This window comes from Megascapheus bottae, chromosome 22 (genome assembly GCF_031878675.1).
Source record: "Megascapheus bottae isolate mThoBot1 chromosome 22, mThoBot2.hap1, whole genome shotgun sequence".
NCBI classification, from domain to species: domain Eukaryota; kingdom Metazoa; phylum Chordata; class Mammalia; order Rodentia; family Geomyidae; genus Megascapheus; species Megascapheus bottae.
Window position 1 is genome coordinate 27940827 of NC_143530.1, and position 25624 is coordinate 27966450.

The 25624-nt window shown below is 43.3% G+C and overlaps 1 protein-coding gene and 1 long non-coding RNA gene across 4 annotated transcripts in view; one reads left to right on the top strand and one right to left on the bottom strand.

Annotated features, from left to right (window-relative positions):
• Positions 1-1105: 1105 nt before the first annotated feature.
• Positions 1106-11479, bottom strand: LOC150048420 (uncharacterized). Of its 2 annotated transcripts, none has more exons than XR_016539254.1 (5): positions 11253-11479; positions 8891-9039; positions 8117-8214; positions 3051-3181; positions 1106-2441 (listed from the first exon to the last, which is right to left on the bottom strand). It is a non-coding gene; the product is annotated as an uncharacterized LOC150048420 (long non-coding RNA). The 2 variants fall into 2 exon arrangements; XR_016539255.1 differs by lacking the exon at positions 11253-11479 and adding an exon at positions 10144-10701.
• Positions 11480-11671: 192 nt separating this feature from the next.
• Slc22a23 (solute carrier family 22 member 23) overlaps positions 11672-25624 on the top strand; it is a 178893-nt gene continuing 164940 nt past the window's right edge. For both annotated transcript variants that reach the window (XM_090356407.1, XM_090356408.1), the window contains exon 1: positions 11672-12313. In XM_090356407.1, coding sequence (XP_090212533.1) covers positions 11672-12313 — 642 coding nt within the window. The remainder of the gene's footprint in view (positions 12314-25624) is intronic.

Consider the following 25624-nt stretch of genomic DNA (forward strand, 5'->3'; position numbering starts at 1 on the left):
AAAAGAAATGTACACACTATGACTGTAACCCCTCTTTATGTCACCTTTATAATTGAAAGAAATAAAAGCAAAAACTAAACGATAAAAGGTTTATTCAGTCTGTGGCCAGTTTCCTTTAGACATGTGGTAAAGTAGCACATCATGGTGGTGCATACATGTCAGATGGAGCTATGTCACAATGGCCCAGAGATCAGGAAGGAAGATAGGGAGGGATCAGAATCCCAATCCCGCCTTGAAGGCCACATTCCAATGTCCTAATTTCCCTACTTCCACTACTTCTCAGTGGCACTCCTTGGTTGGGCACCAAGCCATTAACACACACCTTTGGAGGATATTCCAGATCCAAATTATAGCAAATAGAATAAGTGAAACATATTGTGGGTATGTCATATACCATCTGGCTCTACCGATCTCTGTATGTTCCCAAATATGCCCCTGTCTTTCCCATCTTTGCATTTTTATTCCTGCTTGGTATTCCTGTCTTAGAATACACTGCTCCCTCTTCTCACCCTGGCAAACTGCCATATATTATTCCATTCTTCCTTCTCTCCATCCAGCAAATATTTATTGAGTGCCAAACCCTGTGACAAGCAGTCGGGCCACAGAGAAATATAAATCAGAAGCCTATCCGTTAGAGACATATACCAGAAAATAGAGTTTTATTTGAATGTCCTTGAATTTATATTTCCGGCATTTTCTGGCTGATAAAAGGATGATGTCAAAGACCATTAACCTGAAGGCTACAGCCTGCTCTATTACGCTACCTAAAAGCGTCCTAGTTATTACACACACACACACACACACACATGTATTTTGCAGCTTCCCTCAAGGCTCCCTGTTAACTTTAAAGAAATGAAATTGTTCAGAGGTCAACAAGTCAGAAGAAGAAATGTTAAGAAACTTGGTATCAGTGCATTTCTAAGGCAATGTTGGAAATATGACAGAATATGGAAGTGGAAATGCAAATGGATCAATAGAACTTGGAACCAGCTAACTATATTGGTCTTATTAACATTTATTTTTCAATCATTTACACTTTTCATGTTGCCATATCCAGTTTGGTTTTCCATCCATTAGATGTTTAATTGATTAAAACTGTCATCCAAGAGCTTCAACATATATAGAAGGAAATTACGAATTTAGTGCTACAAATAAAACATTTATGCTTGAAAGAGTGTTATGCCACTTTAATTTCAGATTTACAAAAAATATTGCTAAGAGAGTAAGCATGAGATAGTCCCCAAATAGCTCATGCTTAGATTCCCTTATCACTAATCTCTTACATTACTCTGGAACATTCATTATAATTAATGAGCCAATATTGATACATTCATTATTCATTAAAATTCATCCTTACTCAGATTTCCTTAGTTATTACTGAATGTCTTTTTGGTCTTTTTTCATGTTCCAGAATGCCCCATTATATGTAGTCATCCCATCTCATTAAGTTCCTCTCGGCCTTGACAGTTTTTCAGACTTCCCTCATTTTCAATAGCCTGGATAGTTCTGGGAAATGCTCAGGGTTTCATAGATTGTCCCTCAGGTGGAATTTGTCAAATGGCATCTTTACGGTTGTCCTAGGGCCCTCGTTTTGGGACAACAATCACTCATATTAAGTGTCTCATTTACCATTGTTCATCAGATGTACATGCTACAACGTGACTCATCACCTTCAACCACCTGTTTTCTCTTTTTTTTTTCCATTCTGTACTCTTTGGAAAGAAATCATTATCATGTAGGTCATTCCAAAGGAATGACCTGTTGTGCTTCATTTCCTTGAGAGCACATTCTCTATGGAAATTCTATTTGGAAATCTTGTTTGTGTTAGATATGCCACTTCAATCATTTATTCAATCACTTACTTAAGATACTTAATTGGACATTTATTTTTATCAGTATAGACCAATAAACAATTGTGTGATGCTTTTGGTTGTTCTCAAATGGCACTTCATTTTCTCATTCAAATTTAATTGCTCCAGCTTTGGCCTTCAGAAGTATGAGAAAAACTGTCTTTTCTATCAAAGTGTGTCACTTCCTTTCTGTCAAGTCTTGTGAGCATTGTCATTTTGTAAAGTTTCTCCTTTGACCAAGTGGCATGCTCCTGTTGGTTGTATTTTAGTTATGTCCTATTCCTGTTACACTTTAAGAAATCCTATTACAAGTTCATTAAATTTTAGTTATATCCCGCTCCTGTTAAGTAAGCCATATCATTTTCCTATTAATTAAGCCAAGTCCTGTTGCAGACTATGAATCTGAGCTCAGCCAATCAGAGCAGAGGGAGAAGGGCCTGCGCATTAGGGATAAAAGGGGAGCAGCCCAACAATTCCACATCCTTGCTTGCTAGATTTTGGTGAATGATGTGCTCTTCTGCAGAAGTAAACTTTGCCTTGCCAAGTTCCTTTCAAGTTGGTGTCCTCGTTCCCACACAACACCCCAACATCCTAAAAATATATAACAAAGAGCTCTTTCAGTTGTCTGGGGTGGCCCTTTGACTTACTTTTGCTTTTTGCATATTTATGACATTGATGGTAGGTGGTCAACATTGCATTACATTCAGGAGCCATATACACCTGAAGATCATCTTGTATATGGCCTACTCTAAGAATCCACCAGGTCTCCAAGGAGCTAGTTCTTTCTATCTGGAGAATGGAATTACCTACTAAGATCTGACTAAGATCTAGCACTGTTAAATCATTTCATCAATGGAAAGAGTGTTTTCCTCAAAATTCAAAATTCAAAACTTAGTTCCATTAAAAAAGCTATTTCATTTGCTTATAAAAAATCTTAGTGTCTTTATCTATATATTTATATGAGTTTTTTTTTTTGCTACAGAAACAACAAAGTTTAATTCAGAGCTCTGTAAAATGACCTATATTATACTGAAAGTAATATACATGCCTGTATATTAGTCTGATTTCCATTGCTACTTTAAAATACCTGAGAAAAATAAAAGGAGGTTTCTGTTCATCATTATTTGGCTCCATTGTGTTTGGGTTAAAAGTAAGGCTGAGCATGATGGTTAGAGAATATGGCAGAGGAAAGCTGCTTACCTCATAGAAGCCAGGAAGCAGAAAATATATTCTTTTTTGTTATTATTATTAATATCATCATCATCATCATTAAGTGGTTGTACAAAGATGTTATAATTCCATAAGTTATGACATTTCTTGGTCCATGTTACCTGAAAGGCATGCTTTTTAAAAGACTACTTCCTTCAAGTAAGCTTACTAATATCTACCAATTTTTCAATTGTGTCAACACATTATGAGTCCATCAGTGGTACACATGTGTACCCTGGGCTTTTGAATCCTAAGCTTTTGTAGTGAATTAGAACAATGAACAATCATAAGCATCTCCAAGTGCCCCAAGTCTGAAACCTGCTTGGAACAAAGTACATAACATATTAGCTATTTAAGACTTTTTAAGATCCAAACCATAACGCATACCAGTTTGAGGGTGTGTGTGTGTGTGTGTGTGTGTGTGCATGCACATTCAACTCCAGACCTCATACTCTTGCTTTTTACTGCATAATTGGAGATAAGAGTCTGTCTGCCCTGGCTATGTTTGCATTAGGATTTGTAGACCTCAGCCTGTCTTCATAGTCAGACTTTTAAACATTAAAAAAGTCCTTTATGACTATTAAATGGTTGTAAGTCCTAATCAGCATTACAAGAGGGAAAGAAGTTGTCTATAGCTAGCATATTGTTCAGTGGTAGAGCACTTGCATAGCACATAGGGGGTCCTAGGTCTTACTCCCAACCTTGTTTTAAAAAAAAATGTCAGTGGGTCAGGAGTTTGGCCTAGTGGTAGCATGCTTGCCTAGCATGCACGAAGACCTGGGTTCGATTTCTTGGTACCACATACATAGAAAAAAGCCAGAAATGATGCTGAGGCTCAAGTGGTAGAGCTCTAGTCTTGAGAAAGTCCAAGGACAGTGCTCAGGCCCTGAGCTCAAGCCCAGGACTGGCAAAAAAACAAAACAAAACAAAATGTCAGAGCCTAACTGGATAGGAAGAACTCTGCTATATACCAAGTTAATAGGAAGGCTGAAGCAGGAGGATAGTGAGTTCAAGACCAGCTTGTGATACATAGTAAAACCATGCTGAGAGACAGAGACAGAGACAGAGGCAGAAACAGAGACAGACAAAGAGAGTCAGAGAGAGAGGAGGGAAGGAAGGGGGGGAGGGAGGGAGGGATATCTTTTAGATATACCAATGTTTCTATCAAAGCATGTTGCCACACAAAGTATATTCTACAATATCCGGTATCTGCTGTGGGTATTAATTACTCTTAGCCTTCTCTAGGTTCTGTTCACTGAAGGAAATCCATTGAACAGGCTTAGATTTGGCTAGGAGGTCAGACACTGGACTATGAATTTTTCTTCCATTTAGAACCAGTAGGTAAAGAAGTAGGGAAAAAAGTTATTAGAAGAGTGTCATTTATCTCTTACAAAATGAAAGTTCCTTCCCTTAAGCCTTTGTCACTTAATCATTCTTCCTCCAAAATCCTGCTGACAAATACCAAAAGGCCTCATTCATTACCAAAAGCTCAGGTTTAAAAGCCCAGGGTAAGCATGAGAAACCTGAAGTTCATTTTCAAAGATGAGGGTGGTTCTCATCAAATTATTATTATATGCTGGAATAAGGCATGTGATGTTCACCCATTGATCTCTTCTCTTCCTTCTCTCCCACTTCCTCCAACCTCTCCAGTTTCTCTCTATCTCTTTCTCTTTCAGGCAAAAAATATTCTTCAGCACAACAAAACAAAGGTGACATCTTTGATTTTTAGCAAACAAAAGCCAACATAACATTCTAGAGCAATTTGACAGACCAATTGGGCTTTTGTGTGTGTGTGGGAGGGGTGTGGGGCTTGAACACAGCCTGGGCGCTGTCCTTGAGCTCTTCAGCTCAAGGCTATTACCTCACCCTTGAGCCAAGCCCTACTTCCCATTTTCTAGGGGTTAATTGAAGATAAGAGTCTCTTGATCCTCAGATCTCAGCCTCCTGAGTAGCTAGGATTACAGACGTTAGCCACCTCACCTGCCCAATTTTGCTTTTTTAACCCAATAAATGAGTTTAAAATTAAATTTTGACCACATTTTTGAAAGTAATTGGGTTCTACTGATCACATTTGTAGAGGAGTAGCTTTTTGCACAGAGCTCTTACCTTCCCTTATTTACTTTCAGCAAGAAGGATGAATTTGTCCTGTTCTAGCTTTTCATAAAATATTACCTGCAGCTTTCCTTAGGAAAGCTTGTGTGACATTTTTATTATTTCTGTCACCAAATGAAAGTAGCTTTTTCATTTTCATTTATGATAGGTTTTGTAAATGTCAGATTCCTTCTTAGAGAGTTAGTGCTGACATTCCAAAAGCCAAAGGATGATACAAATATTGTTCAAGTACTGTATACACACCACAGCTGGGAATCATATTATATACTTCCTTCCATTCTCTAAAAAACCGAAGTGATCACCTTTTAAATAATTATTTGAAAGAAACATACCAAGGGCTGTAAGACAAACGAAAGGCATGTAATATTTCAACATATATATTCCAGTTCCAGTTTGAATATAAATAAAATAAATATACAAGTAAAAATACAAAAATATACAATTAAATCCATGTGATATGACTGGCATTATATATTTAACATTAATGAACCTTCATACCAGTTCCTTGGAATTTACTTTTACAGAATTGTAGAGGACTTAAAATTATTTCTATCAACCTCAGATATTATCTCTGAAATCATTATCTCCAATTTTCTCAAAGGAAAGAAAATTGCATATGTGTATTCGTGATTAGGTTGTATATTTCACAATTTCTTATTTTTTCAAAGTTTAGGGAATTATGATTTCAGGTAAATGATTTAACAGGCTTTCAAAGGAGTAAAGAATGTGCTCAGGATACTAACACAAATTTCCAATCACAAACTCAGAAGCTTTTAAGGGCCTGGGGGCTGATACCCGATAGAAACAAAAGGAGATAAGGAACACCTGCCCACAGGTGTCACCACATTCAGAAGAAAACTAGTCCTGCAAATGTAGAGCATTTATGGGCAGGTCTTTTTTGGGGTCAAGAGAAGCTCAAAACAAATGTAAAAAACAAACTGGTCTCTGCCAGGTGCAGGTATAGGTCAGACCTATAATCCTACCTACTCTGGAGCTGAGATCCAGAATGATTGAAGCTTGAAGCCAGCCTGGTCAGATAAGTTTTTCTCTAAAGTCCATTTTTAAAAGTAGTAAGAAGGAAGAGGAGGAAGATGCAGAGGAGGAGGGGGGTGGAGGGAAGGAAGGAAGGAAGGAAGGAAGGAAGGAAGGAAGGAAGGAAGGAAGGAAGGAAGGAAATAGAAAAAAGCTGGGCTGAGGAAGGATCACTACTAGACTATTGGAGGTAGTGTAAACTTGTTCAACCACTATGAAAAACAGTATGGTGATTCCTCAAAAGACTAAACATAGAGCTCCCCTATGACCCAGCCATTCCACTCCTGTCATTTACCCAAATGTCCAGAAACAAGGACATACTAAAGCCACTAGCACAACGATGTTCATTGCAGCACTATTTACCATAGTGAAGATATAGAACCAACCAAGATACCCCTCAGTAGATGATTGGATCAAGAAGATACAGTATTTTTATACAATGGAATTCTATGCTGCTATCAGAAAGAATGACATTGCCCCAATCATAAGGAAATAGAAAGACTTGGAAAAAATCATATTAAGTGAAGTAAGCCAGACCCAAAGGAACATAGGCCCAATGGTTTCCCTCATTTGTAATAATTAGTACACATCTAGGACTCTCCTAGCAGAGGATTACAATAGCTCAAAACCTAGGTACATAAGGTCATATAGGATGAGACTAAGTGAAATGAACCCTAGGATATGGAAACAAGATGTTTATCTTGTCTTATTGTTCTTAATGCAGTATGTTATTTCTCTTCTCTTTGTTTACTCTTTGGTTAATTTCATATTGTTACTGTTTCTAACTTTGTTCCTTGGTATGTTGTATACACAGTTTGTTTATTTGAAAATAGGAAAGGGAAGGGGAGAAAACAAGATGATTGGGAGGGGATGGGGGGAGGGAAATGGGGACAAAAACATGAGAAGGGATCTCAATGTGCGAGAAGTAATGCACCTACTACCTGATGAATGTAACGGTGACCCCTGTATACATTATCCTGGCCATAAAAAAGAAAGAGAAAAAGAAAAAAGCTGGGCTGAATGTTCGATAAAGAGTAGAATACCAGCCTGACCTAGCTCAAAGTTGTAAGTTCAAATCCCAGTACCAACAACAAAAAAAATTCAGTCTCACATAAATGCTGGCTATACATATATTTTTAAAACATTCCACATGCCCTGTGAGCTGCATTTGACCTACGAGCAAACATCTTCAAGACAATAGCTGTCCACAAGAACTTCATGTTAGGAGTCAATCCATTAACCACAATCTCTTACAAAAGGACATGTACAACTGAGAAGTTCACTTGAATTCTCACGCTGGCTGATCTGAGCACTTTTGAGAGATTTGAGCACATATGGAAAGCTTGCTTAGTGACTTAAGAAGCAAAGCAGACCCAGTTAGATGACTTTCTTGTTGTTGTTGTTGGTGGTGGTGGTGGTGGTAGCAATGGTGGTTGTGGGGCTTGAACTCAGGCCTAGGCATTTTCCCTGGACCTCTTTCCAGGATAACCCCCTACCACTTTGCGCCACAGCACCACTTCTGGTTTTCTGGTGGTTAATCAGAATTAAGAGTCTCACAGACTTTCTTACCCAGACTAGCTTTGAACTGTGATGATCCCCACCCAGAGCTTAGCCTTGTGAGTAACCAGGATTACAGGTATGAGACTCTGGTGCCTAATTTATATGACTTTTTTTTTTTAACCAGGGATTGAACTCAGGGCCTTGCATTTCAGAATTCTACCACTGAGTCATACTGCTAGCGTTTGGGTTGTTTTTGTGTTTGTTTTTTTGAGATTGGGATGGCCCCAATCTCTATCTCCCCGCCCCCCCCTTTCTCAATTGGTATTAAAGGAATGTATCATCATGCCCAGTTAGTTACATGACTTTAATAGATATTATCAAGTGATAATAAATGGGTGCCTTCATTTATTCACCAGATATGTGTTGAGAATCCTGTTTATTTCAGGCACTATTTGGTCTGCTAGGAATGTAGCTGGAAACAAGGTACTTAATTCTTCCAGGTATTTGCATCCTAGAAAGGAGGAAGTCAAACAACATCAATCAAACAAGAATAATTGCAGTTTATGGTAGTCACTACTCAGAAAATTAGAGAAGTGTGATTTGCTAACAGATGTCAGATGCACTTTCTTATAGTAGCTGGACTTTGCTAGATCCCATTGTGAGTCACCTGTCTTAATAAATAGAAGGTTAGTTTATTTTAAATTAGTTACATTTTAATCTTCTTGACTAGATGTGGGGAAAATATTGATCCAAGAGGGATTTGAGGAAACCTCTAATCTAATCAGCAACTTAATTATAATCCCTGGGTCAGTGCTATCAATGATGAATTCTAAGCATTTCAGATTAACTCCTTCAGCTTTAATTTTGCAGGGCACTGGTTCCCAGTCTGTCATTAAATTCTGGGAAAGTACCATGTAGGGATTTTTACCGCCTTTGTAGAATAAGAACTAACACCTTTGAAATGAAATTTCTTCTTCAGGGCAGGGCTTTTCTCCCACTCAAAAAAGCTCCTTACAACAAATGGTTGGGGGAATGACTCAAGTGGTAGAACACCTGCCTAAGGGTGAGGGTCTGAGGTCAAACTTGTTTTATTTTCCTTTTGTAAAAATTTTAATTAATCTATTTTAAGACATAGAAGAATATTTTGACATATTTCGGAATGATTACTACTCAAGAAAAATACATACCTTTTTTTCTAGAGTTTTACAATTGGCCAGTGCAGGTTGAAATGGCAAAATCCATTCTGGATTTAAAAGCAGCTATTTGTTTTGCTGAAGACCACTTGTTCTGATAATCAGAATTCCTACCCTCACAGCTTCACCTGGTAGGCACTGAACTGGATGTGAGGATTCAAAGAGAATTTGAAATGATGTGAATCTGAAAGCCAATCTTCATTGTAACTAGAATTGTTACTATTAATATTAATGACTGCATATTTGCAAGGATGTATATATATACACCACATACATACATATATACACACAATGCACATATATACACACGTGTATATGAATGCACATTTATATGAGTGTTTAGTAGAATATATATATATATATATGCACATCTATTTCTATACAGCTATATATCTCAGTGGACAGTTGAGGAAAAGGGACAGTCGGCCAGGAAGCAATCTTTCTTTTGGAAAAGTCAGTACTGAAGGGTAAGTAACAAAATTGATAATGTTATATTAAACTTAGAAAGAGAAATGCAGGTTGTATTTAACAGGCATAGGTGGTATGCAAGGCTTGGGGTCCCATTTCAAATATCAAAATAACTATGAAGGAAGGAAGAGAGGAAGGAAGGAGAAGAGGAAGGAAGGAGAAAAGGAAGAAAGGAAGGAAGGAAAGAGGGAGGGGAGGGAGGAAGAAAGGAAGGAAGGAAGGAAGAAGGAGAGAAAGAAAGAGGCCCTCAAGCTTTACACTCTTGAGAGCGGTCAATTTCTAGACCCACTCCTCATTCCTTTGGTTTCCTCTGAGCTCAGTAGAGCCCTTCTGCCCATTGTTATCTAATCTCCCCTTCCCAGCCAGTCAAAAAACCTCACCGCCCTTCAAGGCCCAGGATAGCTGCCTTCAGAACAGTTGCATTGCATGTGCCAATATTTTTGGCAGTCAGTGTATGTTTCCTGGAACATTGCGCTGCAGGTTAGAGAGAGAGAGGGAGAGAGAGAGAGAGGGAGAGAGAGAGAGAGGGAGAGAGGGAGAGAGAGAGAGAGAGAGAGAGAGAGAGAGAGAGAGAGAGAGAGAGAGAGAGAGAGAGAGAGAGAGAGAGAGAGAGAGAGCCTCCCCTAAATTATGCATTCAGAATATATGGTTTACAGCGTACTCTCTTGGAAAGGCAAACACATTTCTTTCATCTTTTCTTTCGTCCTACATAAGAAATGGATCGTTCCATTTAAGACGTCCATTAATAAACTTCTCAGAATGTAGAGATGTCTCCTTACCTGTGGGGAAGCTAGGGTGAAAGGTGGCAGGTAATTATAACTGGTGATGGCCGTGTGTGCAAGGGGAACTATGCTAATGCGTCCGCTTGCCGCAGGGCTGGTGTTATTTATATAGAGCTGGCTGTGCACGCTCGGCGTTGGAGCCGGGCGAGCAGGGAGCGGCTTGCCTTGTGCGAGGGTGTAGACGTGTGCGCCTGTGCAGACGGCGTTGGCACTGCGAATTCAAGACCTTGGAGAGGGGGTGGGGAAGGCCTTGACCATTTGCGGTTGACGTCTATTCAGAACTTGTGCATATCCATAGGATGTCGTGTTTATTTTCGAGTGGGGGAAGCAATAGCAATTTGGGAATGGGTGCTGCGGCCCGCGTAGCAGGTGACCGGACGTGGCCGGCGACTGGTAACCTGGAATGGGCAAACGCGCCCCCTTGCACCTGCTCGGTGGACAGAAAAATTAATCGTCTCTGTAGTATCTGGGTGTCGGGGAGGGGAACGCGACAAGGGGTTGTTCCGAAAGGGCGGCGAATCACGAGTGGGGTGCGGGCACCTCTGAAATGACAGAGGTCATGACGGAGACCCGGCGCCGCGGTGACGGCCGAATCCACTCGCACCCCTACTGCGCCGAGCCGGCGGGGACCCCTAGCGATCGCCGCGCCAGCACCGCGCGTCTCTTTCCAAGCCCCAGGCCCGGCCCTCCTGGCGTGGAGGGGGCGCCGGCGCAGCGACCCTGCGGCCCCGCGGGCCCGGGGTGTCGGGTTTCTCCCGCCCCTCCCGCGGATCCCAGGAGGAGGAGGAGGAGGAGGCCGAGACGGCTGCGCGTCCCAACTGGCGGGGGCGCTCGCGCGCAGGAGCCGGACCCAGCGGTGCCGCGGTTACCTCCACCTCCGCGGGGGGAAAGGGGGCGGGCCGGGGCGTCGGGGAGGAGGAGGAGGAGGAGAGGGAGGAGGAGGACGACGACGACGACGAGGGAGGCTGGCTCCCGGAGCCGGAGAGCGCGGCCGGCTCGAAGGCTGGGTACCGAGTTCGCGGCTTCCGGGAGGCGCCCGAAGTCGGATAAATACGCCCCGGTACCGGGGATCAGCGGGTACCTCGTTCCCGCAGCCCCGTCCGCACCTCGGTCCGCAGAGCTGCCGACAAGGGCGCGGGTCGGGCGCGGCGCCGGCTCCCCCTCCTTTCGCGGCGGGCGCGTAGCGGCGGAGAACGGCGGGCACGGCTGCCGGCGCCCGGGGCCGCGGAGCGGATGAGCCGCTGCGGCTGAAGGTTCAGCCGGCCTCTGCCCGCCTCTGCCCGGCGCCCGAGCGGGGCCGCAGCGCCCGGGGCGCAGGGACAGGCGGGTGACATGGGGGCGGCCTGACGCACCGGAGCGGCGGAACGCGCGCTCTCTCCTCTCTCTCTCTCGAGCCGCGCGCGGGCCCTCCTCGGCGGCGGCGGCGGCGGCGGCTGCGGGCACCCGACCCGGCGCGCTCAGCCCGGGGCGCCCGCCGAGCTCCGGCGCGCTCTATGCGCCTCTGCGGGCGCCGCGGGCCCGGGCCATGGCGATAGACCGGCGGCGCGACACGGCGGGCGGTGGGTCCGGGCGGCAGCCGCCCCCGGCCGAGGAGAATGGCTCCCTGCCGCCCGGGGACGCGGCGGCCTCGGCGCCCCTCGGGGGACGCGCGGGCCCCGGCGGCAGCGCGGAGATCCAGCCGCTGCCCCCGCCGCACCCCGCCGGCGGCAGCGCGCACTCGGCAGCGGCCCCGAGCCTCCTGTTGCTGGACTACGACGGGTCGGTGCTGCCCTTCCTCGGGGGTCTGGGCGGGAGCTACCAGAAGACCCTCGTGCTGCTCACCTGGATCCCCGCCTTGTTCATCGGCTTCAGCCACTTCTCCGATTCCTTCCTTCTGGACCAGCCCAACTTCTGGTGTCGTGGGGCCGGCAAAGGCGCCGAGGTGGCGGGGACGACTGTCACCGGCCGCTGGGGTGACATGAGCAATTGGACCAGCCCCCCGACCACCCCCTTCTTCACGGCCGCCTGGGGGGCCGCGGGCAACCGGAGCAACAGCAGCGGTCCGGACGGAGGGGACACTCCACCTCTCCCGTCGCCTCCGGACAAGGGGGACAACGCTTCGAACTGCGACTGCCACGCGTGGGACTATGGCATCCGTACTGGCCTCGTCCAGAACGTGGTCAGCAAGGTAAGGGCCGCGACCACCTGGTCCCCTCATCCGTCGGGTGAGCCTTCCCCCCCCGCATCCCCCAGGGCACCTTCGCCCTCCGTCTCTTCCTGCAGACGGGGGTTCGGGCCGGTGCCAACCAGTGGGGGAACCTGAAATCCCAGCCAGAGTGGTGCCAGCCTGTGTGTCCATGCGTCCCGCATTCATTGAATTTCCTGCTGTCACCTGAGTATGAAGCGAGGGTTTTTGTTTTTTCTTTTCTTTTTTTGCTGCCCGCTGCAGTGACAGTGACGCTGCAAGCCGCCTCTAAGGGGCCCCCTGCCTGGCCTTTCCCAGTTGACACCCAAACAAACACCTGTCCTGATGCGCATCCAAAAAGAACTCCCCTCCCCTAAGAGAGCCAGAAACGCCCCTCACCTTGCCATGAAGTGCCTCACTTGCAGAGGCAGGGGTGGCTCACTTAGGGAATGAGGACGCTGACCTCCTTCAAGGTCTGCAGGTTGGAGCCAGGACCTTGGTTCTAGTCTTCTCGGCCACTGGTTGTCTCTGCATCTCCCATCAAGAAATATCTGTCCATAAAAATACTGGCCTGTTCCCAGATGTTCTTTTTGGCAGAAGTCAGGCAACCCACTCTCGGCTTGGACACAGACTAAAGCCGCTGAAAGAATCTAAGTTGTAGCCAACAAAGCTTTTGAGAATTTCCCTGCCTCCCCCTCCCCCTCCCCACTCTGGTTCAATCTTCCCCAAAGATATTTGACTTTAGACTTTGCTGCCCCAGTGTTCCCTCAACACGTTTTCTTAAGATTTTAGCAAATATCACTCGAGTGGAGGAAGGATGCCAAGAGGATTCCAGTGTTCTAGGAGAGCAGCTACTCTGACCTGAAGCACTGAGACCCCAGCACCCACTTTGTATCTTGAGTGCAAGTGTGTTCCCTTGTTGAGCTGTCCCATTCTGTGTACACAGCAGGAGTGGTTTGTGAGAAATGTGTGAGAATGGGGCCAGTTAGAGTTATTGCCCTAGTCATCTATAATTCTCCAGTTTTTCTTAACCTATCTGAAAGCCATGGTGTCAAGCAGTTTATGAATCCATTTTTCTCCCTTGTGCATGTTAAACAATGTAGACGTACATCCCTTTCTCTTTAGCAGGGTGAAGGAGCAGTTGAAGATGCTTTGTGTAAATGTGAGAATGGAATGTGGGAATGTGACAGTTTACAGTAGTCAATGTACATGTCACTGGGCCCTTCTTCAAATGTGCCTTAGGAAACAGTTGTGTAGCTCATGGTGTGCAAGATGAAACTCTTACATCATCCTCACCATTGTTTTAATGTAGTACCAACCCAGTCAGAAGTGCTGTGTCCTGTGGGAGCTGTCTGGCTTAACTGACCCCAGTGTTCTGCAAGGTGACTGGAAAGCTCCTTCTAGTTTGCTTCAGCTTAGCTCTGTCACAGCTTGTCCCTTCCAGAGGTGGTGGTGGGACTGATTTCCACTCATGGAGAGCATTTTTTTTTTCTTAGCAGTAAAGAAAAATTGAGAATAATGACTATTCAGATAAAATTTAAAACACTGACTATTTAAATCTCTGTGTCCTTAGGATCTGGCCACCTTTTCAAGTATTTTAAGCTTCAGTCTAGAACTAAGGGAGAATAAAGGATTTAAGGGATGTTTGTAAAGAGCGGTTTTTTTTTGTTTGTTTGTTTGAGGTCCCAAAAGAGGCAGATATTGGAAAACAGTTCTGTACCTTAGTTGTGGAGCCCCAGAAAACAGCTCCTCATACTCTGTCAGGCATGGTGGGAAAAGAGAACAAAAATAGTCTGAAAACAGACCATGGAGGCATGTTGGAAAGCTACGCAAGTTTTAAAAATTAGCACTCAGGAGGTCACAAGCACCACGAATGTGTGTGGTGTCCTTTTTGTGGGTTGGTTGACAACGTGGTGCAGTTCCACGCCATCCTGAGGACAACACTGAGTGATGAGAGCCAGGGGACAGCAATTATAGACATATTTTCTCCAGTAAAGACTAGGAAGGACGTATTGATTTCTGTGGACAAATACAGTCTAAATAAAGGACTGTCCTTCTGCAGTGTGGCAAATGATTTGAAGAGCTTTTCAAGCACTTTTTGGCACTAAGATGGACTTTTTCCTCTTGCTGGCATTGGATATGGTATCACATATGGAATGGATACCTTTGATGGGTACCCAGGAGTTCTAGGGGTCAAATGCCTGTCAGCTCTGTGCCTATTTACAGGCCTCTGTCAGTAGGTGAAAGTTGAGGGTCAGAGACCTCCCCATTTGTTCGCTTTTCTGCTTGCATCCTGCCTGCATCTTTTAAGTAAGCTTCAGGCAATCTTTTTCATTCAGCAAGTGTGTTCTAGGTGTCATGCTGGTCTGTTCAGCTCACCTGTAAGAAAAACTGTTTTTTTTCCTTTATGAAATGTATTTTCTTTATGAAATGTAGTGTCTTTCCGGGCTGAAAATGTCATATATGACAAATCAGCCATGCTGATAGCCATAGCTGACATCTGGCTCTTAAGCCAGGCAGCAGAACACACCCAGCCAGGTACTTTATCTTCTGCCCAAGAGAGGGAGATAGAAACCATGCCTCCATAAAGGGTAGGGCGGTAGCCTTGAGCTGAAGAGCTCAGGGACAACACCCAGGCTCAGAGTTCAAGTCCCATGACAAACAAAAAAAAAAAAAAAAAAGAAAAGAAACCATGCTTCCACTAACACTTGACACATTAAGACAAACCACACTTCTGACTTGCTTAAGACCTACCATGTTGTCTTCATGGCTTTGCATTAGGTGAAGATTTTTGTGCTTTTGTTCATGTTCATGGTGTGTGATTGAGGCTTTTCATTTTGGGATATTTTGGTTTCTTCTATTGGGGTCTCTTGTTAAAATTTTTTTCTAAGTGCAAATTTATACTATGGAACATAAATTCTATAGAACAAAAGACCTCCCAACTTGTATAAAACAAAAGATATCCCAACAACTAATAGTAATGATAATACTGCCACCATTCTTTTATGCATGTTGAAACATTTTATATTATCACCTTTGATTAAAAATAATAACATTGGTCTGGCACAGTGGCTCATGCCTTTAATCTTAGCTTCTCAGGAGGATGAGATTTGAGGATCAATGTTCAAAGCCAGCCTGGACACAAAAGTACCTGAGACTCTTATCTCCAGTTAAACACTAGAAAACAGAAAGTGGGCTTGGCTCAAGGGTAAGGTGGTAGCCTTGAGCTGAAGAGCTCAGATACAATATTAGGCTCCAGGGTAGGGTGGTATCCTTGAGCTGAAGGGCTCAGGAACAGTGCCCAGGCCTAGTTCAAGCCCCACGATCCACAATAATAATAATAATAATAATAATAATAATAATAATAATAATAATAACATTGCCAGATGCTGGCTGACTCACCTCTCACACATGTAATCCTAGCTATTAGGAGGCTTAGATCTAAGGATCTCTATTTAAAATTAGCCCAGACAAGAAAAATCTGTGAGACTTCATCTCTAGTTAACCACCAAAAACCAGCAGTGGATCTGAGACTCAAGTGGTAGAGCTCTAGCCTTGAGCTTTTCAAGGACAGTGCTCGGGTCCGAGTTCAAACCCCAGGACCAACACACACACACACACACACACACACACACACGAACAACAACAACATAACGAGGCATGATGGCTCAAACCTTTAATCCTAACTACTTGGAAGGCAGAGGTAGGATAACTGGGGTCTGAGGTCACCAGGCAAAAGCAGAAGACTGACAAATAAAAAAGCACAAAGGCTGAGGGTATAGTGTAAGTGGTAGGCTAGCAAATGTGAGGCTCCATATTCAATCTCCAGTGATACGAATAAATTATGATACTGTTACTAACAACAAACAAAAAGCCACACAACAAGGCCACTCTTAATAGCATTATGGCTGATTATAACTCACTGAATACACATCTGACTGGGCTAGCTGTCCTGTACAGGAACCAGGCATTTATCTGTGTTGTTGATTTTCACAGTTCTCTGCAGTTTTTCTCCCAGCCCTGTTGAGGAGTGTTGTCACTGCCTCCCTGAAAAGAACCAAAGGAATTCTTTTTGTTTTGTTTTGTTTTTTCTTGTTTTTTTTTTTTTTTGAGACCATGGCTTTTCTACTGACCTTTATTTTTTTTCATATGTTTTTATTGTAATTAATAAAAAGGTTACATTATATTTACCAGAGAGAAGGTGCATTACTTCACAAACATTGATACCCTTTCTCATGTCCAAAGGAAGTCTTTAAAGCTAATAGAGATCAGTTTGGAGGGGTCTGAAGAAAGGCCATTTTTTCAGCCTGTTCCTTTGTCATCCTTCTCACCCTAGGGTTCACTAAGCAAGTCAATTCTCAGATATTTCTGGGCTTTAATAAAAAATAGCAAAAAAGAAGAAAAATCCAACTCATTTATTTAAAAACTATTTCTTCCAATAACTAACTTGTATAGTTTATATTGCATCATTCTGAGTGGATCCTGATTTTTTTTTTTTTTTCGATTGTGGGGTTGAACTCTGGGCCTGGGTGCTGTCCCTGAACTCTTCAGCTCAAGGCTAGCACTCTACCACTTGAGCCACAAAGCTACTTCGGGTTTTCTGGCGCAATCCTCAGTTTAACATCCTGGGAAGTAGTTGATATCCTTTCAATATGACTTAATCAAAACAAAATAATTATAGTATCACTGGAATGATAATATTTTTTTAAAAATAGTCCAGCTGGTTGGGGTGGGTCACGCCTGTAATCCTAGCTTCTCAGGAGGCTGAGATTTGAAGATTGCAGTTCAAAGCCAGCCCAGGCACTAAAGAACTTGAGACTTTTATCTCCAGTTAACCACCAGAAAACGGGAAGTGGGGCTGTGGCTCAAGGGGTAGGGCAGTAGCCTTGAGCTAAAGAGCTCAGGGACAGTGCCTAGGCTCAGAGTTCAAACCCCATGACCAACAACAAAAAACCCCCACAATTCTGTTCTCTGAGTCTAGTAACTCGTTTTTGCTTTTGAAAGGCTTTACATACATATATACATAAATATATTTATATGCTTTACACACATGTGTGTATATATATATATTTACAAAGTGTTCATGTAATGGAATATGCTATTAATCTAATTCATATGAAGGGCATTTGTCCAAGTTCTTAGAAACATTTTAATTGCTTGTTTTTACAAGTTTATTAAAATTACTTAACTTCTTTACCTAATATAGACTGACTACCATTAGGTTGTCTGAGTGGTGGCTTTCATTGAGTATATGCAACATTCCAGTGAATATCTTTATACACGTTTTCTTTTGGAAATTGTAACAGATAACACATGTATGTAGCTCAGAAAGCGTACATAAAAGTTTGTCATGCCTCCCAGTTTCCCTCTTCAGAAGCAACCAGTTGCTTTTTCTAATCCTTCCATAAGCAGTCTATTTTCATTTATATATTTTCTTTCATAAACAGAATATTGTATATATTCTTCTTTGTTCTTTTCACTAACGTCCACTGAGTGTGTCAGTATGGAGAGCTCACTATTCTTTGTTTAAGTCCTTACAGTATTTCACATCTGACTGGGCATCAATTTGATCACTTATTGAAGAGATACTAAGGTCATTTCTATTTTATGTATATGAATAATGGGAATATACATAATATATAATATGTATGTAACATTATATAATATAGCTCTATCTATGGAAAGAAATGAAATACTGGCATTTGTGAGCCTTTGTATACATGCAATAAATTGTTAGGAATGTCAAAATGGGTTGCAATTTAATTGTGGTAACTATTGCTCAAGTGTTCTGTATAAGATGGCAATTTACATTTCCAACAATAATTTGTCCAGAGCATCATCAAAGTCTAACCTTTGTTAGTCTGATATATGGAAAATTAAGTTTGGTTATTGCTGTAATTTGCACGTCCCTTAGTGTGAGAGCTAAACCATCGTTTCCAGTGTTAAAAGCTCCTGATATTTCCATTCCTTTGAATCATCTCTTTAGGTCTTTGCCTGTATGTATAGGTGTTTGTGGGAATCTTATTTCCTAATGGCTTTATAGGAGCACTCTCTGTGGTTAAATGAGAGAGCTCTTTGGTGATCTCACATTCCCCCCCCCCCCAACATTTTGTTGTTTATCTTTTGATTTTGTTTAGGGTGTTTAGATACACAGAAAGGTTTGATTTAGTATAGTGTCACATGAATTCATCTTTTTTTTTTAATGGTTTCTGGGTTTGGGTTTGATTTAGGTCGTCTGTACTCCTGGAATATTAGGGAGAGAAAATTTCATGTTTCTGTCTATTGAGTTATTAGGATAAACTGCTAAAAAAAAGGGCAATACCAGGTCAGAGACCATAACCAGTATTCCATGCAAACTTTGATTTGGCCATAACAACGATATGAACATTTAACTCCAAGGTACTAAGACCAGAGCTAAATAGCTGTGAAGTAGCCCTTTCCACCTCCTGGCAGACAGCATTCTTCCTGGGGTTGTGCCAGGCCCATTGTCCTTCCAGATCGTCTTATTCTGATTCATTGTTGGTATAACTAGCTGCAAATTCTCTTTCTCCCTCCCCCCTCTCTTTGTCCCTCCCCCCTCCCCCCTTTCCTTACCACTCTCTTGTGCTGGTAGTGGAGCTTGAATTGGGTATCCCTTAGTTGTTGTTTTTTTTTTTTTTTTTTTTTTTTTTAGCAAGGTTGGCACTTCACTACTTGAGCCACAGCTCCTCTTTCAGTTTTTTGCTCATTAATGGAAGATAAGAGATTCATAGACTTTTCTGGACAGACTCTCTTGAAACTGACATCTTTCCATCTCAGTCTTCTGAGTAGCTAGCATTTCAGACTTATTCCTGGCTTGCAAATGCTTTGTATGTTATTAGCATTTTTTTGGTAAGTTGCAATTCATTATGACTTTCAATCCAAAGTAATGGGCTACAGCTACCTTGCCTTCTATTCGCTAACAGCTGCTCTGTCCAGCTTCACATTCAGTAATATTACATTGGTAGCTTGCTATGGGCCAAACCATCAGAACTGGCAGACACTGCACATGAGGATTTACATTCAGAAAGCCAGTTATTAAGCACCTGTCACAGTAATGAATGTGACCCCAGGCTACTCTTCTTTCATTTTTTTTTTCCTCTCAAGTCGCCTTTCTTCCCTCTTTTTCATTGGTGTTCATTGTGAGCTAGGCTTTGTGGTATAGGCTGTGGGATAATGGCAGGCAAAGATGGACAGCTCAGTCTCCATAATCCTTGCAGAACACTGAAGGAGGCCCAGCCTAACTGGTCAAATAATTTTTAACTTCAAATGGAGTTAAGTGTATGGAAAGGAAGACCAGATCAACAACAATAAAGTGTGACCTATACCAACTATTGTGTGTGAGAAATGTACATTGAGATGGAGCAAGAGAGCAAGGCCATGAAAGAAAGGTTGTGTGTGTGTGTGTGTGTGTGTGTGTGTGTGTGTGTGTGTTTTCCAGAGGGCAAAGGGCATTTACAAGGGCCCTGTGGCATTCAGGAGCCTGGAACTCACAAAAGCTGATATAGGAATAGAAGCTGGATAGCGTTTACAAAGCCATCAAAGATCATTAAGCAGAGTGAGGGAGATGATACCACAGGAAATCAATCATATTTTTGAAAAATCTTCTCCAGCTACACTGTGAAGATTTGATGAGGTGGGATTGGAGCAGACCAGGGAAAGCCAATGAGGCTAAGGCAGATGCACACTTAGATATCCCAGGATATCTTCCTTCTAGGAAGGAACAGTGCCAGCTGAGAAGATGTGGGAATAGGATGTGTTTGTATGTGAATGTGAGTATGTGTGTGTATGATGGCATGAGAAGAGATGGGGGCCTGAGCTCAAGCACTGACATGCTGTGGGGTTCTACAGCTTCCAAGGAGGAGAGAGAGAAAGGGAGAATATTTGGTGCGAGAGGCAGCCTGGGCCTGCCTCTATGCTACTACTAAAAGGAAGTAGGCTCCCTGAGGAGAGTCCTGAGGAGGATCATTGGAAATCACTCTGAGCTATCAGATCCAGATCAGATGTGACGTAGCCAGAAGCCAGGCAAGAAGTAAATGTGTTGTTGTGCCTTGACAGGAAACCCTGGCCCTTTGGAGTAATCTAGCATTTTCTCTTGCCTTCCTGTTCAGAAGGGGAGGGTGCTGGTTAAACTTTCACAAGGCTGAAGGACCAGATATAGGAAAGCTCAGGGCTATGATTTCTGTCCAGTTTTTCCTATGCAGAACCACATGTAGGTAAAAAAAAAAAATCCTGCCCTGTGTATACAATGTTAATACGATCTTCTTGTCCAATGTCTTCAGTTAATAGATGGGAACACTGAGCTGAGGATTAATGACTTGTCCAAAGTCACCATACCGTTGAGTTTTCAACTGAGTTCTTGGCATCCTCTGCCCCAGTTTTTCCAGCAAGGAAGGGTCCAGAGGCATCCCCAGGGGCTTTGCCCTGTCTGCATGGCATGTTCTCCTTCACTGGCCTTTCAGGTGATGCTTCGGTGGCCTGAGAATGTACTGAGTGCATGTTTGGATTACTGTACAGTTGAGGTGTGGTTATTCTTCGTCTCTGTGTGGGTGAGCTTTGGCAGACCTTCTGTCTGGACAGGGCTTTTTGTTTTTGTTTTTTGCTATCTGCTCCTTTGGTCCTTCTAGAACCCTAGCCTGGCCTCTGCTTCGTTGTGCTGATCTTAAAACCACAGCCTCCAGAGACACCAAAATAAGAAGGAAGCTCTCTACATGGTAAAGATACTCAGTTTTCTGCTATGCATGTAAACTACCGTCTCTAGACATGAACCCTACTTGCCTTTCCATTCTTTCCCTGCTATAACTTTGATGTAGGGAATATCTCCCAATTCTCAGCCTGGCCTGTCTTCTTGCCTCAGTTCTTTGCTGCTTGTACTGTTCCACTTTCCTGGAATGCCCTTGCTTTCATCCCTTAACCTACTGGCTATTGTTCATCCTTCAAGAGGCATAGTATCCAGATGTACCTGCATCCAAACTCAGTGTGTCCAGGTTAGAATTAGGTCTGCCTGTCTCCACACTCAAGGTCTATGACCTGCAAGTCAGCATGATAAGTTTCTGAACATATTTGAACTTAAGTGAAGAGCATGAGAGCATTTAGTTGGGCAGGAGTCTGCGACATTTCCCACACTGCTGCCCAGCACCAGCTTATCTTTGGGAACATTCACCCACCTGTTTCCTCATTGGTGGGGTGGGGTTAGTGCTGCTCAGCTTCAGATGCTTGTGAGGGCAGAGCACCTGGAAAGTGCCTGCCCCACCCTCAGGCACCTGGCAAACAGGAGGCACCTGGGAAATTTCACCACTAGTGAGGCAAGAGCTGCCCAAATGAGTCATCTGAGAAGTACTTGAACAGAGGAGGTGGCCTGCCACACCTAGAAGGGCAGTTCAGTCCTCTGAAGCACCAGAATGTCTGTGCTCTTTATATTGGAGCCCACATCCAGGGTGGTCTGAGGAGTGTGCCCCAAAGGACTCCAGGTTGTTGTCGGATTATGGAGTTCTACTATGACACCATAGAGGTCGGGTCACAGGGCCCAGAGGGCTCACAGCAAGCAGCAGATCTAAAAAGAAGGGGATGGAAGAGAGGGGTGCAAGGGGATGTCTGCAAGGTACAAGTGAGCTCCATAGAGCTCTTGATTAGAAATTAGAGCTCATTCATGGTGCAGAGAAAAGGCTGATAGTGCTTAAAATGTGGCAACTCTGCTGGGTGCGTGAACATGCACTTCAGATAGGATAGAACTTTAAGGAGGAGTTGATGGTAAGAACAGAAATCAGAGACCAGACTTCAGGAAGAGGGGAAAGCCAAAGAAAATGTTTGTGTGTGTGTGTGTGTGTGTGTGTGTGTGTGTGTGTGTGTGTGTCTGTCTGTCTGTCTGTCTGTCTGTCTGTCTGTCTGTCTGTCTTCCAACCTGTAGTATCACCTTGGGGACTTCTCAGGGAGGCTTTTGGCTTTTGGCTTTAATACTCTCTGATCCTCCAGGCTGGTGTGAGTTAGTCATCTTGCTTTACCATTTGCTAAGCCTTGACTCAGAGCTACTCATGACCAGTGGGCAGGTCTCTGTCCAACACATGTCTTGGAGACTGACAGAGTAAGGGGACAGTGGCTGGACGCTGGTCACTCTTACCTGTAATCATAGCTACAGGAGGCTGAGCTCTGAGGACCAGCCAAGCCAGGAGAGTCCATGACACTCTAATATTCCTCTAAACTAGATAGATGGATGGATACATAGATAGATCTAGTAGTGAAGTTGTGACTCAGTGGTAGAGCATTTTCCTTGAGCAAAAAAGCTCAGGGACAGTGCTCAGGCCCTGAATTCAAGCACAAGTATCAGCGTGCATACACACACACACACACACACACAGGTAAAACACACACACACAGGGGCAGTGTTTATGAACTTTATGAAATGTTTTCTTCTGTGCTTGAACCTTTTAGCTTGTCCTTTTGCATAATATTATACCCCATCAAGCCTCTTTCTACAACTTTCTTAGTCACAAGTAACAAAGCAAAGTTTGAAAGCATATTAAAAATGGAAATTTATTCCAAAGACACAGAAGCTGGGATCTGAGATAATAAAGTGGGGCTGAGTCTTTCAGGAAACATTACCCCCAGTGCTGTTCTTACCTGCCTTGCTGTTGAAGGCCCCCTTCCTCCTGCCTTCCTCCCTCTTCTAACTGGCTTATTGACAGTTAATCCTGAAATCAGCATCTCTCTGCCTAACTCCATATTATTGGTTACAATCTCCTGCCCAGCCTGGGTTTGGGTGGGCAAAGAGTTATGATCCAGAGCTGAGTGAGATGCAGCTCCTTGGAGCTGGGTGTGTAGGACTAGCCTTTCCCCAGATGGGTGGAGGGGTATAGGCAGAGCTTTCTGGTAATTATTAACTCAGAATAACTTGAGTTATGGCTGATGTGATCATTAAATGCTTAAAACACTCAGGATGTAACTTACCTGTCCCCTAAAGCTTAGTGTGGAATTGGTAGGAGCACACCTCCCAAGGAGACTTTTCTTGGAAGGATTGAAGATGGCCCTTAGGGAACATTACCAGGTCATTTTGGGGCTTGGAAGTAGCAGTGGGGTAAGGCAATGGAACAGTTTTGCAAACTGTCATTCTTATGTCTGCCCCCACAGTTGGGACAGTAGCATAATTTGCAAGACCTAGTTCAAAATGGAAATGTGTTCAGAAAGTGTAAAGGGAGATTCACGTTTATAATCTGAGTTACTTAAGAGGTGAGATCTGTGCATCACAGTTTGTATCCAGCTGGGGCAGGAAAGTCTTTGAACTTCCTTATCTCCAATTTACCACAGAAAAGCCAGAAGTGGAGCTATGACTTAAGTGGTAGGTCACCAGTCGTGAGCAAAAAAGCCAAGAGAGAGTGCCTAGGCCCTGAGTTCAACAGAGAACACGTTCTTTGTCTCTGTCTCTCTATTTGTCCATCTCTCTATATATACACACGTACATACATGTATAGTCACGTGTGATTTTATATATGATTTTGTATAATATAATATTATATAATTATATGCATATGTGATCATGTGAGCAAAGGGTAAAGACAGATAATAAGCCAAGTGTGATCCTTCTGTCTTAAAACCAGCTGTCACTGCTGCAGAGATAGGCAGGTACTATTCCTTGCCTTTTCCCAATATGCCTTCCATAGCTTTCATTGTCATTTTTGCCTCTCTCAACTCCTTTTTTTATGTCACATTGTTGGATTTCTACTGGGAAAATATCCAACAAACTTTTGGGGATTCATTTTTGCCAGAAAGCAGAGTCACAATGCCCTAATCAATTTTTTTGCTGACCTTGAGTCATACCAGCCTGGAAGAGCCAGAAAGACAGCTAGCTCATGCTGGGAAACACTGCTCTAAAGTCAGATGGTCTGTTGGTTTACTTATCTGGAAAGAAAACCAAATTGTTGAGTCATGGGGTTGTGTGGTCAAGAATGTTAAGTCATAGGAATGCTAGTTAAGTGCTTCAGAATTTTGTTTTTTGTTGTTCAAGTAAGGAGAAAGAGTAGTAGTCATTCTTTATAGAATTCTAATGTTCTTTTGGCCATTAGACGTACTCATGCTTTGTTTCATTTAAAAACTAAGTGAAGGGGGCTGGGCACTGGTGCCTCGTGCCTATAATCCTAGCTACTCAGGAGGCTGAGGGCTGAGGATCAATGTTCAAAGCCACCCCAGGTAGGAAAAGTCCACAAGACCCTAATTTCCAATTAACCAGCAAAGAGACTGATGCTGAGGTATGGCTCAAGTGGCAGAGTGACAACCTTGGGTGAAAAAACTAAAGGACAGTACCCAGACCCTAACTTTAAGTCCAAGTACTGGCAGAAGAAAAGAAAAGACGGGAAGGAAAGTTTAAAAAAAGAAAGAAAGCAAAGGAAGAGAAAGAGAGTGCACAAAGAACTCAAGCCAGGAAGCCTTAGAGAGGGTGTTGAATTATGGGTGGGATCCTCAGCCAACCCTGTAATTTGCACTATAATGTATTTGCTCCTAGATTAGATTATAAACTTCTTTCTCCATTGTGTTTTACAAATTGGGTGCTCTTGATTATTACATAATTAAAGAACTTCACTGTTTGCAGATGTAGATATAGGAGCATTGAGAGTAAGCACAAAGTTTTCCCTTATATTATTTAAATTTTTAATTATGTAACACACACCTGACTTGAAACTCCATTTCTCAATTTGGCAGCATTAAGTACACCCAGGGCTGTGCAGCTATCACCAACATCATCTTCAGAACTCTTCACTCTATCATCTCCAGAAACCCTACCCCTATTTAAACACTAACTCTCCAAGCTCTTGTCCACCTAGTCCTTGGGCAGCCTTTATCCTACATTGTGTCCCTATGGATTTGTAGCTCTAGGTGCATAAGTGACATCCTAGAGTATCCATCCATTTGTGATAGATTATGTCACGGAACATGATGATGTCCCCAGAGTGTACTCATATCCAAGTCTCCTTTCTTTGAGACTGAATGATACTCCATTGTATGTGGACCACATTTGTTTTACCCATCTATTCATGGGTGAACCACTGAATTGCATCCACCTTTTGGCAGCTGTGAACTTGGGGAAAGTGTCTTCTTTTTTGAAGGTGCCATCCTAACCCTCTTCTGGAAAAGGCTATTGAGCAGCCCCATGTGCAGTGTCTGTTTCTGGTCCTTCTCTGAGGACTTCCTCTGTGGGAAGATGACAAAGATAGACTGTCTCTGTCTTGGAGAAGTAACTCATGGCTATACTGGAGACAGTCTGTGAGTTGAGGATTCCAGACAGGGTGAGGTGAGGTGAGTGTGCTT